The 17,549-nt window shown below is 33.5% G+C and overlaps 3 protein-coding genes across 3 annotated transcripts; 1 reads left to right on the top strand and 2 right to left on the bottom strand.

Moving 5' to 3' along the window:
• The first annotated feature begins 1,596 nt into the window (after nt 1–1,596).
• On the top strand, nt 1,597–6,835 carry LOC130712087 (putative clathrin assembly protein At4g25940). Its single transcript, XM_057561920.1, has 15 exons — nt 1,597–1,767; nt 1,953–2,022; nt 2,309–2,406; nt 3,180–3,318; nt 3,444–3,565; nt 3,639–3,731; nt 4,169–4,219; nt 4,329–4,394; nt 4,475–4,540; nt 4,633–4,713; nt 4,794–4,871; nt 5,132–5,314; nt 5,534–5,612; nt 5,876–5,988; nt 6,268–6,835. Exons 1-15 carry the CDS (start codon nt 1,678–1,680, stop codon nt 6,661–6,663), a joined length of 1,725 nt encoding a protein of 574 aa, XP_057417903.1. The 5' UTR covers nt 1,597–1,677; the 3' UTR covers nt 6,664–6,835.
• Nucleotides 6,836–8,911: 2,076 nt separating this feature from the next.
• LOC130711222 (uncharacterized) lies at nt 8,912–14,453 on the bottom strand. Its single transcript, XM_057560745.1, has 5 exons — nt 13,790–14,453; nt 13,062–13,171; nt 12,526–12,702; nt 9,697–11,534; nt 8,912–9,140 (listed from the first exon to the last, which is right to left on the bottom strand). The coding sequence occupies exons 1-5, from the start codon at nt 14,011–14,013 to the stop codon at nt 8,997–8,999; spliced, it is 2,493 nt and encodes an 830-aa protein (XP_057416728.1). The 5' UTR covers nt 14,014–14,453; the 3' UTR covers nt 8,912–8,996.
• Nucleotides 14,454–14,826: 373 nt separating this feature from the next.
• Nucleotides 14,827–17,148, bottom strand: LOC130709888 (putative pentatricopeptide repeat-containing protein At3g15130). The gene has a single exon (XM_057559019.1). The coding sequence runs from the start codon at nt 16,676–16,678 to the stop codon at nt 15,044–15,046; it is 1,635 nt and encodes a 544-aa protein (XP_057415002.1). The 5' UTR covers nt 16,679–17,148; the 3' UTR covers nt 14,827–15,043.
• Nucleotides 17,149–17,549: the final 401 nt, after the last annotated feature.

Here is a 17,549-nt window from a genome sequence, read left to right as displayed (position 1 = left end):
ACTACAAAGCTAACAAATCTCTAGCCAGAATCGGCTGAAGCTCTTGAGGAGGGCTCTCAAGACAAGTCAGGGGGCAAAGGAGGCTAGCTCCAAGTCCTGCGAGGCAATCAGCTGCTGCATTCGCCTCTCTAAGGACGTAAGCAAGAGTAACAGTCCAATCCCGAGTCTTTATAATGTGAATGTTCAAGAACTATTTTTAAGTATCGATTTGACGTTTATAGTGCATTAAATTTTTTTACAAGAATAATCATATTTAATTAAGTTTTTTTCTCACTACTCTTCAAAACATTAGTAATACATACATATTTAGAAAAGTAAGTTATAGGTAAATACTGAAAAGTTAATATAAATTGAGAAAAATCTAAAGCTATTAACTACATCAACCACATTTCGTAAAATATGAGGTAGATATTTAGTTCTTATAATAAGAAATACAAGTAGTATTATATCTTTTCCAATCGTATGGTACCAACACTCTAGGGGTGCACAGGACTATGAGTGAAAATAGGCTAGGTTACGCTTTGCTTAAATAAGTCTGACTTATTTTAAAAAAATTCAAAAGCCTAAGCCTAACCTGTCATAGGCTTTTTTTTCCGACCTAAACTTTATGTTGAAAGTCTGGCCTGACATGCTAGCCTATTTAAAGGTTTGCTTTATCATATGACATTCAGGTATACCAACAAATCTATTTGTAACATGTCAACAAACTTATAGCTATTGGGAAATAATATAATAATATCATTATATCATATAAGTCAAAGTATATAGGTCATCGGTTTCTATCTACATAGATTTATATAGTCTAACATGTTTAAACATATAAATAAGTCCATAACTATATCATTTTTAGATATAATAATAAAAATTCAATGTAAAAATAATAAAATAAATTTATATTTTTTAAATAGGCCTGCGTGCTAGGTTTACAAGACTTTCTGAGTAGCATAAACCTTACATTTTTAACTAAAAGACTTTTTAAAAAGTCTTAACCTTGTCTATTTATTAATTTAGTTGATCTGACCTGGGTCTGATGCATGCTAAACCATAAGCCTGTCGGCAACCGGCCCTACTTCCATCCCAACACAGGACCAAGCCTAACCCAATAAACTATCATGACCCAATTCATTACACTCGCATTGATTGTAGCAAATCAATTAGCATGTTACTAATTTCTCCCAACAAAATAAGAAACCTAAAATGAATCCCAACAAAACACATAGTTATATATGTTCGGGTCATAATTTGGTTCAGATTTAACCTGGAATTCGAACCAAATTCATCAGATTTTCCCTTCTAAAATTCAATCTAATCCATGAGTCGAATCCGATCGGTTATTTTTTTTTTTGCTTCGTTGGATTGACTAGACCCGTGTGCACCCTAATTAAAAGTCAAATAACATTTAAAAATAAAGTCAAGAAACATAATTTGCACAAATTATGTCAAATAGTTCTGTTCAAAAAAATATGTCAAATAGTTCTGTTCAAAAAAATATGTCAAATAGTTCATAAATTAGTTACAGCTTATGCAACCTCAAATTACCAAACTACCCTTTCGTTGCTAACCGGTTTCTTCTTTTGTGGTTGGAAAATGAAAGAGTAACAAAGAAGAAGAAGAAGAACACCATTGTTCCTTCTTCTTTCTCTCTTTCCATCAAATTGAATAACATTAATTTGATGAATGGGAACGTTTAAGAGCTTCAGAAATGTCTATGGAGCTCTCAAGGACTCCACCAAGGTTGGCTTAGCCAAGGTTAATAGCGACAACAAGGTAATATTTCTTACGATTCATGTTTCTGTGATCTTTATTTCCAACAAGCTATATTTTTCCGTTTATTAATGTTCATGTTTTCATTTGTTTTCTTTTTTTTGAAATAACATGTTTTCATTTGTTATTCCCTTCATTATCTTTCAATTGAATCATTTTTTTTATGTTGTTCAATTTTCTTTTTGAAGGAATTGGATATTGCAGTTGTAAAAGCTACCAGCCATGCAGAATATCCTCCCAAAGAACGTCATGTTCGAAGTTAGTCCTCAAATTTTGGTGAATTACATTGATGCCTTTTTCATTCTCATGCATTGTGAAAATTGTTTCCTCAAATTAAAGCTTCAAATTAATCTTTTTCATAAAGCCTTGATTGATGAACATGCCATGCTTGTTTTCCATCTCAATGATTGTGCTTGAAGAAATTACAAATGAAATCATTAAATTTAGTATATTGAACGTCAAAGCATGTTTAGTTCTGCAGTGGAAAAATCTGTAATCACTCTCAGATTCCGGTGTTATCATGTTTTGCTATGTCTTCTTGTAGAAATCTTCTATGCCACATCAGCACACCAACCAAGGGCAGATATAGCTTACTGCATACACCTACTTTCCAAGAGACTTTCCAAGACACAAAATTGGATAGTGAGTCCCTCTTCATACCTAGTGGTTTTGACATTGTTTGAATGCACTAAAAATTAAATCATGGGAACTCTCTTTTTCTCTTTAGTATGATATATTGATAAAACAACATGTGTTCAACAAGTGTTTGCAAAGATTTAATTTATGCTTGTTTTCTCTTAATGAAAAAACATTAGCAGAAAAGGAGGGAAAAAAGGCTTGATTGATGATCATGTGGGCATTCACCTCTCAAATATGTAATATAAAAGTATATATTGTTGCTCTAACTCTAATACTCTTGAGAAGTTAAAATTGATCCGAGAGATATGACCTAATAAGCTTTTATATAGGATATTGCAATCCTCACTCTTCTAAGATGGTTTCAGAGCATATCATAGATCCGTTTATTAGAGACCACCTATATATGAGCCTCCGACATATATGTCTAGTCCTGGACATGAGGAGTGTGTTGAGAAGTCTCACATTGACTAGTGATATAGCCAAATAAGCTTTTATATAAGGTATTACAATTCTCACCCCCTAAGCTTTTGGGTAGAATTATGCCTAATCTAACCTGAATTCTAAGTAATAACCTTCCATAACAAATGTGATATGAAATGTCCAATATATTTAAAGGAGCATTCAGGGGCTAGATCATTCTTAATTTAAGCTTCTCAATTTGTGACTTATTTATAAAGAGAGAAGAAATTGGGTTTGATCACAATTTTACTCAGAATAGTAACATTAATTTTATCTCAACGTTTTGTGACATTAACTGAATATGAAATTAATGACAGGTTGCCATTAAAACATTGATAGTGATTCATAGGATATTGAGAGAAGGTGATCCTACCTTCAGAGAAGACCTTGTAAGCTACTCAAGGAGGATACATTTTCTCCAAATATCCAATTTCAATGATGACTCAAGCCTTCTGTGTATGTTGTTTTTTTTTTTTTTTGTTCTTTTTTTACGGTCAGTGTATGTTGTTATAACTTTTCTTCTATTTTGTTATCTGAACTTTGATGCATGTCATAATTCCTAATCAGATTTCTCTACACAGCTTGGGAATGTTCTGAATGGATTCGAGCCTATGCACTATTTTTGGAAGAAAGACTTGAATGTTATAGAATCCTTAGATATGACATCGAATTTGAAACAAAACCATCAACTATTTCGACAAAGGTGTGTGTTCCCCTTGTCTTTATTTTGTTCATATTTTTTCAGAAAATTAGTAGCTAACTTTCATCTCTGACAGGTAAATAACAGAACACGAATGTTGGCTAGTGATGAATTGTTGGAGCAGCTTACTACACTTCAGAAACTTCTACATTGCCTTATTGACTGTCAGGTAAGAATTTATAGGGAAAACTTAAGAACTTAGTTTGATTATTTTCTCAGTATTATGAATTTAAAAACTATTCTTAGAAACAATTTTAAAACCAGCATTTTAGAAGAAGAAAACAGTTTGAACGAGATGTTTTGCAAAGTTGGAAAACTTGTAACTTGTGAAAACTGACAACAAAAACAGAAAACATCTCTGAGATGTTTTGAGCTTTTGGTTTTAAAAACCGAAAATAAGATCTCTTTTAAAGAACAATTTTCAAAAATAGTTTATATCAAACAAGTTTTTTTTGCTTATAAAAACTAAAAATTGTTCTACAAAACAGTAATCAAACATGTATCTGCATGAAATCTCCTCATCTTATACTCAACATCTCTTTACTGTTGAAATTGCTGCATTTTCTCTCCCTAAGATAACATCGAATTTGATTTACTACCTTGCAGCCTGGAAGATTGGCTTTTAGAAATTATCTAATACAGTATGCTTTGGCCCTGGTATGCATGTTTAGTTTGTACTTCTCATATACTAGCAGTTATATGTCTCAGAAAATGTTGCTTGTCAACTACTTCTCTAACTTTATTTGTTTTTGGAGATATCATTCAGGTATTAAAGGAGAGCTTCAAAATATATTGTGCTCTCAATGATGGAATCATAAATCTTGTGGATGCGGTAGTGTCGATCTCAGTTTAATTTGTTACTTTGGTCACTTCATTTGGACTTTCAATTATACTAACTAATGAAAGTTGCAGTTCTTTGACATGTCAAGATATGATGCAGTAAAGGCTTTGCATATTTATAAAATAGCTATGCTACAGGTTTAATTATAATGATGCTTTGTTTCAGACACATTCTTCTTATTTTCTAATGTGAGTTGTGTTTACCATTGATGATTGTTCTTACTATGCAGGCTGTTAATCTTGCACACTTTTATGAACGCTGCAAGGACTTAGACCTTGCTAGGAGTTTTCAATTTCCAACCTTGAGACAGGTTATTTCTTGCTCATCAGTAGAATTTGTTATTTGATATCATTAGACTTTTTCTCACTAGTTCTTTCCTGCAATAAACAGCCACCTCATTCTTTTCTTATCACAATGGAAGAATACATTAAAGAAGTACCCACATCAGGCTCTATTAATGAGAAACAGGTAAGAAAGTATTTAAAAACTAACTTGAGAAAGCTCGTGTCTGATATGTATTTTGTATATAAGCTTCAAAGAACTAGTATCTGTCTCTTTCTAGCTATAATTGTAAACTTGGAATTGAAGAGTCCATAATCCAAATAAACTTCCATTGGATCACTGAGTCCGGGATTTGTAACATGCAAAGATGGCAAATGAAGCTTAAGCAACTTTCTAGCTATATTCTGTTACATTTTCGTTAATAAATTTCATGTGACATGTATTAGGAAAATGATCAAACTTCTCAAAATGAAGAATCAGAGAGCGAAGAATCCAAAGAGACTCAAGCAGTTGAGAAACAAGCTGAAGAAGTCAATGAGAAAGAACTGGTAGATGAAGAAACACAACCTAAGGAAGAGGAGGTTGAACCTCCTTCTTTGATATCATTTGATGCTACTGACGATCTGTTGGTGAGTTTTGGTTCTATGATAATTATATATGTTGGCTTGGTTTGATGGAATTTATAATATTTGTCCACCAGCAATGGAAAATTGCAAAAAATGTAAATGTTGATGTAGCAACGCTAACTATGTTATTTGGCGGAAATAATAGGGGTAGTGGATGATAACTACCAGTTCTTATGTTCTGTATCGTAACTTTTAGTATTTTCCATTTGTCCACCTTTGCAGGGTCTAAATGAAATCAATCCAAAAGCTCAAGAACTGGAGGAAAGCAATGCATTGGCACTTGCAATTGTACCACCCGGCGGTAAGGCCTAGAGATCAACCCGTAGTGCACTGCACGCCTCCCTGGGGAATTGAGACTGATAGCATTTGGAGTAACATATCTTTCATCAAAATTAATTCTGAAACACATAAGCTACTAACATAAGCTTTTCTGTAGAATTGATTCTCTCTTCAAAATCAATTAAAGAAGGACTTTCAACATGCCCTGAATTTCGCCTCATTAGTTAACCATTCTTGCTATTTGATATTAAATCCAATTCTAAGATATTTTTTGAATTTTGGCAGGAAATAACTCCACCAATCTTGCTTTGACTAACATAAGTGGAACTTCTGCTTGGGAACTTGCATTGGTTACAACACCAAGTAACCACTCCAGCCCAGCACCAAACCGCAAAATGGTTTGTTTTTTCTGCTATATCAGTAGATGTTTGTAAATCTTTCTAAAATTGATTCTAAAGTCAACATCAAATTTTGGGAGAAACTTATGTGTTTGAAGACCCTCTATTTATAAAACTTATACTAATCAGACCCATGATCCAAACATGTTATTACTTTAGTGCTGCATTCTTGTCATGCTCAAATTATTTTGATCATAAGCTCAATGAGGTTGAGTTAATCCTTTAATTAAACCTCTAAGAAATGACACTACTTTTCTTTCCCCTTTTTTCTTGAGTTAGGCTGGTGGATTTGACAAGCTATTACTAGACAGTTTATATGAAGATGAAAATGCAAGGAGACAGCTTCAACTACAAAATGCAGGTTATGAATATGAGGGAATGACTCTGCATAACCCATTCAATCACTATACTCAACATGATCCATTTGCAATAGGACCTCCACACAATGTGCAAATGACATTGACGGCTCAACAACATCAACAACAACAACATCATCATCAAATGATGTTCCAACAGCAGCAACAACATAACATGATAATGGTCCCAGCTTACCAGTATCCGCATAATAGTCAATACTCTCAACGGAGTTCTTCTAATCCATTTGAAGATCCCTTACCAGTATCTAGCCATTCTTATAGTTCCACGCACCATCAAGTGAATTACAATTTTATCTAGACTTCAGTTTCTTTCCCACTTGAAGAAGGGCTCATTGAAAATTCATTTATTGTTGGTAAATGAATGTTACATGTACATTATCATTCGTAACAATAAACGATTCATTGTTCATATATATGGTTGGGTTGATGGGGAAAAAAGTTAATAAGTTAAGAGGGGTGCTAGCAACACACTCTTTTAAAGACACACTAACACTCCAATACATAATTAGTTTATATTTTAAAAAGTATACACATTTCTCTCACTTCTTAAAAAATGTGATGACCAGTTAAGTTACTCGAATTTCGACAAATCCAAAATAAGATTTTTATGAAATTCCTAAGCTATTTAGGTTTTAAATTATTTAAAACGCATTTTAAATATAAAATACTTATTTACTAGATATAAAACCCGTGCGTTGCACGGGTGTTTTTACAATTTTATCAACATTATATAAAATTTATTATAGTCTAAATAAAAATATTATGTATATATTAAATATTTTTTACTTATAAATTATAATAAAATAAAAATAATTGTGTTAAAACATTTCATTATGAGTATTAGAGTTTTCTTTGTTTAAATAATGAATACTATTCAAATTTAATAATTTGCATTGAAATAATTTTAACAATTTAAAGATGTATTTATTTAAACATACAATAAATTATAAAGTGCATTTCAAATATTTTAAATCAATTGATAAGTTTTAATATCACCAAATAAATTATATCAACATTTTCTTATACTTTTTATCAACAATTAATTAACTTTAACTTTGATAATTACAATAAATTTTAATTTTAATATTCTAAAATATTATTTAGTAAATTAATTATTTTTTAATTTTATCCTGAATTATTTTTCTCTGTTATACTTAAGTTGATCTTTTTTACTAATATATAATAGATCAAAATTTATAATTCAAGAAATTTCTGAAAAAAATACACACACGTCATACTTTTTTGACATCCACGTCATACTTAATAATGTTAATTTTATAAATATTTTTATAAATGATTTATCAATAAATTATTGCGGCACTTTTTTTATTTTAAAACTATTTGCTAATTTTTTATTAATAAAATTAATTAATTTTAATTATAAATAATGTTTCCATATAAAAATATTATTTAATAAAAGTTTATTCTAAATATCATTTTGTGTATACACTCTATACACTTTTTAATGTATATAAAAAGATTATTCTAAAAGACTTAAATAATTATAATATATTAGTCTTTTATGTATGTAAAATTATTTTATAAAATAACACAAAACAACATTATAATCTATATTAACAACACATGTAACTATTAAAAAATTCTAAGTATATCTTTACGAAAAGCATTTAATCATTGATTATTTCTGATATTTCATATATTTATTTTATATAAAATATATTACTCTATATGAATTTAATTTTTTTCTCAACTTGAGGTCAATAATTAATATTTTAACTACATATGTTTAAATTTTTTTATCACATTATATTTAGCTTTTACTTAAATGTATAGGAACTTTCAAAAAAAGAAAATACTTAAATGTATAGGAAATTTTATAATTAATATATAAATAATTATAAAAATGAAGATAAATAAGTTTATAAATGTATTATTTAATGTTGGTAGTTGAATAGTTTTTGACATTACAATTTATTCAGTTTTAATTTTATTACTTAATATATTTATTGCAAATGAAATTCTTTATTTTTCATGTATTTTAATGTAGAGGTAGGAATGACTTGATGTATTTAAAGCAAAAAACTCAAGTCTCATTTACATAGATATATAGATTTAGGTCATTGACTTGTATCATTGTTACTTTTATTATATCAAATTTTATTTTAATATTTTAAATTACTTTTGACTTGTTTAAATATTTAAGTATGCAGGCTATATAAATATTCCAGCTTTAAAAATAAACTTATGATTTTCGACAAAAAATAAATAAATTACAATTTATTTATATGTTTTATTCTAAATTAACCTTAATATTAGTCAGGTAAACAGGCAATTATCATTGTATGATTTAGCCATTTAGGGACTATTAATATTAACCCGTACTTACTATATTTGTTATTTGACCCATCTAAATTAAATATTATTATTAGTCTTCTAAAATATAAACCAAAAGGTATGCAATCATGCAAAATTTAAGCATACTTTGGAATGAATCATCATAATTTTATTTTATTTTATGTAACCGGGATATCTACACTCTGAACATCTGCAAAGAGCAAAACTTTGGAATTCATGAGCTGTGGAAGTGAAGCAGAACACATTCATTTCATTGATACTAAGGATTTGTAATCACAAAATATATATTATATACAAGTCAATGTACGACTCGCCTCACATCTCAGATAAAAGATTGCTAATTTTGCGGAGTTCCTTGAGAGCTGATATGGCTGCAACCTGCCCTTTGCCACCCACAACATTTTTAGACATGATATCCATTGAAGCTCCCTGGCCTTGTTGGAAAGTAGACTCAATCACCTGCCACACAATAATTTAGTCCTTAAGATAACACGTCTGAAACATCATTTTGAGGTCTACAAAGAACTTATCATGTAAAGCTAAGTATGTTCTCAATCCTCAAATTGTATCTTCAGTTCATTCGCCAAGTGCAGGTTTGAATACATGGTGAAAAACCATGGTAAAACCAAAAAAATCACAGGAAACAGAAGCAACTTCCTTAGCTTTTGCAACTCTGCACCTTTATTTTGGCATCACCGTGATTCTCCATTGTATACCAAACATGCACTAAGACTATGTTGGGATCTCCAATGTCATTGGTGCAAATAGACGTTAGCACACACTTCAACACAAAAACTGGACAGAACTCTACTTATGAATTGAGATGAAAGTTGGTTTGATTTGGATTCAACTAGTATCCAAATCCACACGTACTTTCATCCCAATCCACAAGAGTTAAGTTCACTTTTTGCCTTGAGGTGCATGCTACATCCGTATACGCTGGTCCCACACGAATATCCAAACATAGCCTAATTCGTTACTGAATTTGGGGGTGACAATCAGAAAGAACTTTTACCTGAATATGTTCAAGCATTGATTGCCCAAGATTCCTTAAAGTGTCAATCACATTCTGGTCTACAGATTCCCCTTTGCAACTACTAGAACTACAATTCCCATCAGCTGAAGAGGGAGCTCTATTACTTTGATCATTACAATTGTTGGCAGGTTTTTCAGCCTCAGAAGCACCTCCTCTTTTCTTAGTAATAAATTCGCCATTATTGCGCCCAAACTTCCAAAGCCACTGGAATTTATTCAGTTTTCTCTCCTTGGAGTGTGTGATCAAATTTCCTATGGAATCATCATTGCAGCCTGACATCTGAGATATGTTCTCAGGATGATCAGAGATTGGAAGAGGTGAATCAAGGGAAAGTGAAGTTTCATTAATGTCATCAAGGGATAAATTCGAAGCAACACTACTTTTCTGAGAGTCATTTTCACGATCGTTGGCCTCATTATGGGGACTAGCTGAGCCAGATAAGTTTACCTCATTGCTAGTGTTTCCTCTCAGACATCTATCTTCAGCACCGCAACTATTGCCACAACCTTCAGAGCCATCATCTTGTTGCTCCGCTTCAATGGCTACTGAAAGATTATCCGGCTGACATGAAGTTTCATGACAGTGCTGTTTTTCGGTATCTTCCTCTGAACCAAGTTCCTTTGAAAGATCTTCCATTAAACTGCGCCTAATAGATTCCTTAGCTTCCTTCTTATCACTCTTATTCCTTGATGAAGAAGGGTCAGATTCTGTTCTTTTCAAACTGAACTTTACCTTCTCTGTCCATCTCTTTTTCCGATTTGGAACCTGTTTTTCTAGACCGTCTTGTTTAACTTCTTCAGTACTGTGGACAACTCTCCACTTCTCTTCCCAGTAGCTACCATTCAGAGGAGATTTTGGTGAAGCTGATTCAGATGGAAGGGTATTAGATCTAGTAAAAACTGATTTTCCTGGGTTATGATACTCTAAGAAAGAAGGTGCCGAGGATGAAAATTCAGTACTCAATGCAAGAGCCTGCAAGGATTTAGCTTTCTCTATTAGTTTTTGAATGTTAGTGTTCTCAGGAAAGCTTAATAATCTCTGGAGACAGGTTGTAGGATTTTCAGTTGCAAGTAGCGAAGATCTTAAATGAAGTAACATTGCTACGGCCATGGCCGAGATAAATGCTCCACGAGATGAATGAAAGATCCTAAAACCAGAATCATTTTTGTCCTCATCATGCTTTTCCACTTTACTATTATCTGATAAAAAGATCTCATCCCAGACGATCAAGAGGTTATTAAGTGAGAATTCACGTCCAAACAAAACTCGCAACCAGCGGAGAGCAAAGTACTGGGGCTCAACCCCGAGATCAACAAGATGGCTATGCAGTGAGGAATCCACATGAGACAACAAATGATACAAAGCAACAGAAGCTTCAATTACAGGAGGCAACCCACTATGAGACCCAGCCACAGGTGAATAAGAGAAGAAATCAGCCATTGCAACTGAACCATGAGCCCCGTTCACTATAGCATCAAACATACAATAAGCATCATGTTCGATGAATTTTTCAGATAAAACAACTCCGAGTTCACCCTCAGCCCCATAAGCATCACTTAGCAATACAATTGCCTGTATCTTAGGATCAAGATCATCAAGACTCTTGATTTTCATTGCATTTTCATTGGAGCCAATTTCATCCTCCGTCAACTCTGAAGATTTTCTGAAATCAAATCTGTAAGAAAGATCATTCTCTTGACAAAAGAGACCATCAAATATATCAGTGAAGTAATCTTCATAAGTCTTTCGAACTTCTGAAAGACGCTCAATATCAACTTGGAGAACGTAAAGCACCGGGGCAAGTAATTCATGCATTCCTACAAAATAAATGAATGAAAGAAAGAAGTCAAATAAAGTTATCTTAGCTATGAGCTATTTGCATAACATAAATTGCTAAAGCAAAACAAGTTGTTAACCCTAGAAGCCGAACTAAGGGCACTTATAATTTACCAAGTAACAGGTTTCCCAAAATAATCCTTCAATGTTCAGTGATGAATGAATCTTACAATAAAAATAGATAAGCTTTTCAATACAAGGTACATACATACAGCTAATGGAGCATAATCAATGCAGAAGTAATTATGAACTTATTGGCACTTGGAAGTAGAGAACAATGATAGCCCGAGTAACTAACACCCTGTTTGGAAGAGCTTATTTGAGCTTATCTCATAGAGAATAAATGAATGCAAGTGTTTGGGAGAGCTTACGTAAATAGCTTATGGCCTTCCAAAAGCTGTTTTGAGCTTATTTTCATAAGCTATTAAGAATAGCTTATGAATAACAGCTTATACTTATTTATAACTCATTTTCAACTTATTTCAATAGATTTCTCAAATTAGCTTATGAATAAGCGCTTATTCGATAAGCGCGCTTATTCGATAAACGCGCTTATTGCCATAAGCGCTTAACTAAGCTATTTCCCCAAATGCACCCTAAAGCCCATTGCTGATAGCCTGGAGAACATGAGATTGGCTAATGACTAATTAGAAGAGGAAATTTAAATTTTTTAGGAGGGCAGATAGAACATTTTAATACAATTATACTAAGGAGAAATTTCTCTAGGGGAGACGACTGCCCCATTTTCAATCAAGCTGGGTACAGTAAAGCTTTCATTCGATTGGATGCTCTATGGTTAATTATACAAGGTTGGAAGATCAGAATACCATAACCATAGTTACTTATACAAATTACAGTTGAAAGGAACAATAAAAACCAACCTTAAATGATAAAAAAAAAATTTAAGGTGAAGATCATATCACTTAAATTTCAAGGTATTATCTTGAAATGTTGCTTGACTGAGGAATTTACCTTGTCTATAACCACACTCTGGGTGTTTGACGCACCAAAGTAATAAAATTCGTCTCAATATGCCTTGGCATCCTGGTGTCTGGAAATAGTTGCCATGTTCTGGGTATAAACGAGATAGATCCTGATCAACCATCCTCTCCAGCTCTGCGTTGCGAAAAAAGCGACTCCATGTACTATCTGCATATAAAAGCCATATTATTGTCACCATTTCAATGTCAAGAGACAGAGGGTTAGCTAGAAATCTACTACTCGTATTTCTAGGTTAGGGGGGCAACACCACAACCCCATATGCAATAATATAATTGCTTAACTTTTATGTTTGATCCCTCGTAAACAACTCATGTGTTTGTCGATAGTCATTATTTGTTTGATAGATTAACCTTCTAGTGAGATGAGATGCCACTAATTGAGAAAGCTTCCTTTACAAAATTTTGGAACTATAATTTGCTCTCTAGCCAGGAACTAGAACTTTATGTGAGTATATTGGCGATCTACAATAACAAGCAGAAATGGTGATAAAGTATGCTTAGGTTTACCAGGATTTTGTGAAAGTGGGTTGTCCATGACAAGATTGGGTGAAGGTGAACTACTTCCATCCTTTGAAATATGAGGATCGGCCAGGAGGCGCCTTCTCAAACTGGCATATCTGACAAGATAATAAACAGTTCATGTGAAATAAATGAGAGATGACCATAAAAACTATGCAATTAGCTTAACCAATATGCAACTGATTTTAGTACACAATTATGACGGACACAAAAAAGACAGGCATGGATCTAATACACCTATCTCTCAATATGGCATTGTTACACGCGACGTTTTATAACGGAAGACAAACGCCAAATCATAATTTATACAAACACCCCTCAATGCCAAATGATGAAACACTTCATCCGCCAAAGTAAACAACACCTTTATATAAAATGACATTGACCTGAGAGAAAAAAAAGTGAAAATAGCATTGACTTTAACTACATGACCACAGCTCAAATTCACATGTTAGCTTTCTCCGGTGAAAATAGACAAAAACATCCTGCATTTCAGTATGATTGTATCTCCATCATTTAATAATACTTTCAAGGCGTGCTTAGTACTCCATTGTGATTAATTATCCATAGTTGAGATGCAAAACCAATTAGATACAAACAAAAATGCTAATACAAAGATCATAAATTCCATTAAAATCCACAAAAAGAACGAAATTCAATTTACATTCTAATCAAAACAATAACACTAATAAGGCATGATTTCTGAGCTGGTTTACCTCCTTCGAGAATTAGCGGTGGCGCGACGAAGATCATCAATGTAAGCTGAAGAAGATGATGATGATGATGGTGGCAAAACCCCAAGATTTATACGCCACTGCAAACCTCTAAGGTCCCCGAATTCCTGATTCTCCGGCTCGGAACCCTGAGAAACTGTGCCGGAGCTTACAGGCGGTACCGACGATGGTTTGAGCAATGGCGGGTTCATCATTGCCGGCGGCATGATTCTCCAGCAGAAAAATCAACGAAATTTGTCTAAATTTCTGAAGCACAACCCACAGAATGAAATAAAATACTCAAAAATTTGTTCTGGGTCACGAAAAATTGAAAATTTTATCCAGACAACACCAAATTGATGAAGAAGAAACGGAATTTATAACTGGGGTGTTTAGGAAGGAGGGAATTTGGGAAGAAAATGAGGGAATTTGGGAATTAGGGTTGGCTGAAATTATGTGATGATTTGTGAGATGAATGAAATGATTGGTAATTTGGTTGAGTTGCAGGTATATTCTGCTGCTGATTCTCTGCTTCTCTTCTATCTCTTTCTTTTCTTTCTTCTTTTAAGAGAAGGGAGAGAAAGGAAAGAGACAGGGAAGAGAGAGAGAATAGCAGGTTTGTTTGTGAAAGGAAAATGGAAGGAAAAATAATGAAGGAAAAGTGAATGGTGTGTGGGTTGGTGACTTGGTGTGTAAGTTTGTAACCTGGAATGGGAGGGTGAATTGATCTGTCATTAACTGCAAATTTTTCTACAGCCATCATCTTAGGGTGTGTGTGATGTGATATATTTTTATGTATATTTTGAAAATGTTAAGGTGTGTGATTTCAATAGAATGACTACTATTTTGTGGTTTATAAAGAAAATAGAATGACTAATATATAAAAATATACATTTCATTTGAAACATACATATTTTTTTGTGTTGATATTTTACCTGAAATGCAATTAATATACATTGATAGCATAAATAGCTTTATCACAGACTTTCAATTATTTATTTTTTCATTTTTTTCTAGATTTTTTTATTGAATTTATCTTGACGTGACAAGACGGTAAAATTCTAATTGAATTATTGTGTAAAACTTTTTTGCATGATTGTATATTGTTATTCTTGCAATCTGGAATAACCAAAGGCTATGCTATATCATCAGATAAAATTGTATTAACAAAGCTAGTTCAAGGTTCCAAGTATGTTTTAAATCTTTTCAATCCTTCATGAGAAAATCTCCTGTTGTGAATTTTCATGATTCCTCATTTCACTTCAACCAGGCATAGCCTGGCTCTTTCCTTAATCCACTACCCTTCAACATTTTTCTTGCACTTGTAACTTCATTCCACATGCCATCAGAAGCATACAAATTTGATAACAAGACATAAGGTGAAGTAGTAACAGGTGGAACTTCAAGAAGCAGCTTAGCCAATCTTTCCCCTATGGCCATATTCCCATGCACCCTACATGCTGAAAGAAGGCTCCCTAAAACAACAGGATCGTTCAAATGATGAAATTTATTTATGTATTCTTCTACCTCTGATAATCTTCCAGCTCTTCCAAGCATATCAATAAGACATGAGAAATGTTCTATGTTGGGAGCAATCCCATAAGCTTCTTCCATAGAATTAAAATACAATTCACCCTTTCTCACCATTCCTGAATGGTTACAAGCAATTAATAAGCCAGTAAATGTAACTGAATCTGGTTTTACCCCTTCTGCTTTCATCTGCTCAAAAATCTCTATTGCTCTCTCACCTAGGCCGTGATTTCCAAAGGCTGCAATCATAGTGTTCCACGAGATAAGATTACGATAGGACATTTTACTGAACACCTTATGCGCATATCCAATTGAACCGCATTTAGCATACATGTTAACTAGAGCATTATGAACTCCTACGTCCCAATATTGTCTTGTTCTAAATAGAAAAGCATGAATTTGCTTTCCATGGAGAAAAGAAGCATGCCAAGTGCATGAAGCGAGGATGCTAGCAAAAGTGAAGTCATCTGGCCTTATACTACACTCATTCATCATCTCTTTGAAAAATAGAAAACTTTTTCCTTGATCATCAAAATGTGAAAAGGCATTAATTAGAGTGTTCCAGGAAATGACATCTTTGTCTTGGATCAATCTGAAGACCCTCACCACTTCTTCTATGAAATTAAACTGTGCATACATTGACATTATCACATTTCCAATAAGAGGGGTGCAGTCCAGTGCAAGTTTAACAGCTTGGCAATGCAATGACATTCCTGTCCTGAAATCATCTAAGTTAGTGGAAAACCCCAACAAGCCCACAAAACTAAAACGATCAGGAACAAAACCCTCTTGGAGCATGAGCTTGAACACTTCAAACCCTTTCTCAGGTTCATGGTTCTCTACAAACCCACTGATCAGAGCATTATAGGAAACAGAATTCGTACCTACTGAATTGGCATATACTGACAAAGCATCACTACACTGACCGCATTTCATATACATGGTAATAAGGGAGTTGGAAACAAAGGAGATAGATGCATACCCAGATCTTAGAGAGAGACCATGAATCTGTTGCCCCTGCACCAGGGCCCTGAGGCTCGCACATGCACTGAGGGTGCTGGCAAAGACAAACTCGTTTGGCAGGACCTTCATTTGAGAAAAGAGGTGCAGTGCCATCCAATGTTCCCCACATTGATCATAGCCAGATATCATGGCAGACCAGGACACGGTGTTCCGTTCAGACATTCCATCAAACACCTTGCGTGCAAGAACGACGCGGCCACATTTAACATACATGTTGAGGAGTTGGTTTGAGACAAAAACATGGGATTGCAACCCTATCTTCAACACAGCAGCGTGAAGGCCAAAAGTCATAGTTTTGGAGCACCGTTGCAAAAGGGTCCCAATGGTTTCCAACATCATTGGAGAATGGTGTCAGCTTAGAAAACATAGTATAGTGGTTTCCAATAACTTGAGTTCCAAACACTAGTCAACTTGTTCTATAGTGCTCTTGAAGGAGAGACAGCTTGATTAATGGTTAATATAATGAATTCCAGGCTCCAGCAGTTTGTCACTTGCACGTGCGCATGTTGATCACATTACGAAGAGGTGACATTATTTTTTCAAAAACAATGGGAGCATCTCAATTTCATTGATTTCCAAACAAGTCTTATATATTGAGTATATGTATGTAGGTTATAAGCCCAAATGAAACAACCACCTTCACTTATGATCTGATGCTAGGCTTGACATATGATTTTAGTCTGACCTAAATGAATAATGGGTTGACACTATATTTTTTGTCACTTCAAGGTCTTCTACAAGTTTGATAAAACCAAAAGGACTTTTAGGGGGATATGGATCTTTGGTTTCTACAAGAATTTGGAAACTTCAAATGTGATGTGGCTCTGGGCCATTATCTCAGTTATCCAATTTAGCTTGGCATAGAGGCTTAACTAGAGTCCTTATAGAGTGTGATTCTTAGGTGGCTATGCCTATCAAGTTGATCAATGAGAGTTGTGATTATTTGCACTCTTATATGCTTACAAATGGAAGGATATACATACATTTATGCAATTATTTTTTGGTTAAGACCAAAGTATAAACCACTAAAAGTAATGACAAATTTCCTTCCCACGAGTTTTTCTCTAAGTTATAGATGACATGACATAAAATATATTCCATTTTAAGGAGTGAAGAACGAACCACCAACTTCAATATTTCATATATAATTAATTTGATGAAATTTACATTTAAAATGGTTTATATGTTTATATATATATTATATTATTAT

Source organism: Lotus japonicus, chromosome 4, assembly GCF_012489685.1.
Source record: "Lotus japonicus ecotype B-129 chromosome 4, LjGifu_v1.2".
Taxonomy (NCBI): Eukaryota; Viridiplantae; Streptophyta; class Magnoliopsida; order Fabales; family Fabaceae; genus Lotus; species Lotus japonicus.
Note: the sequence above shows the minus strand (reverse complement) of the source record. Positions and strands in the feature narration are given on the sequence as shown.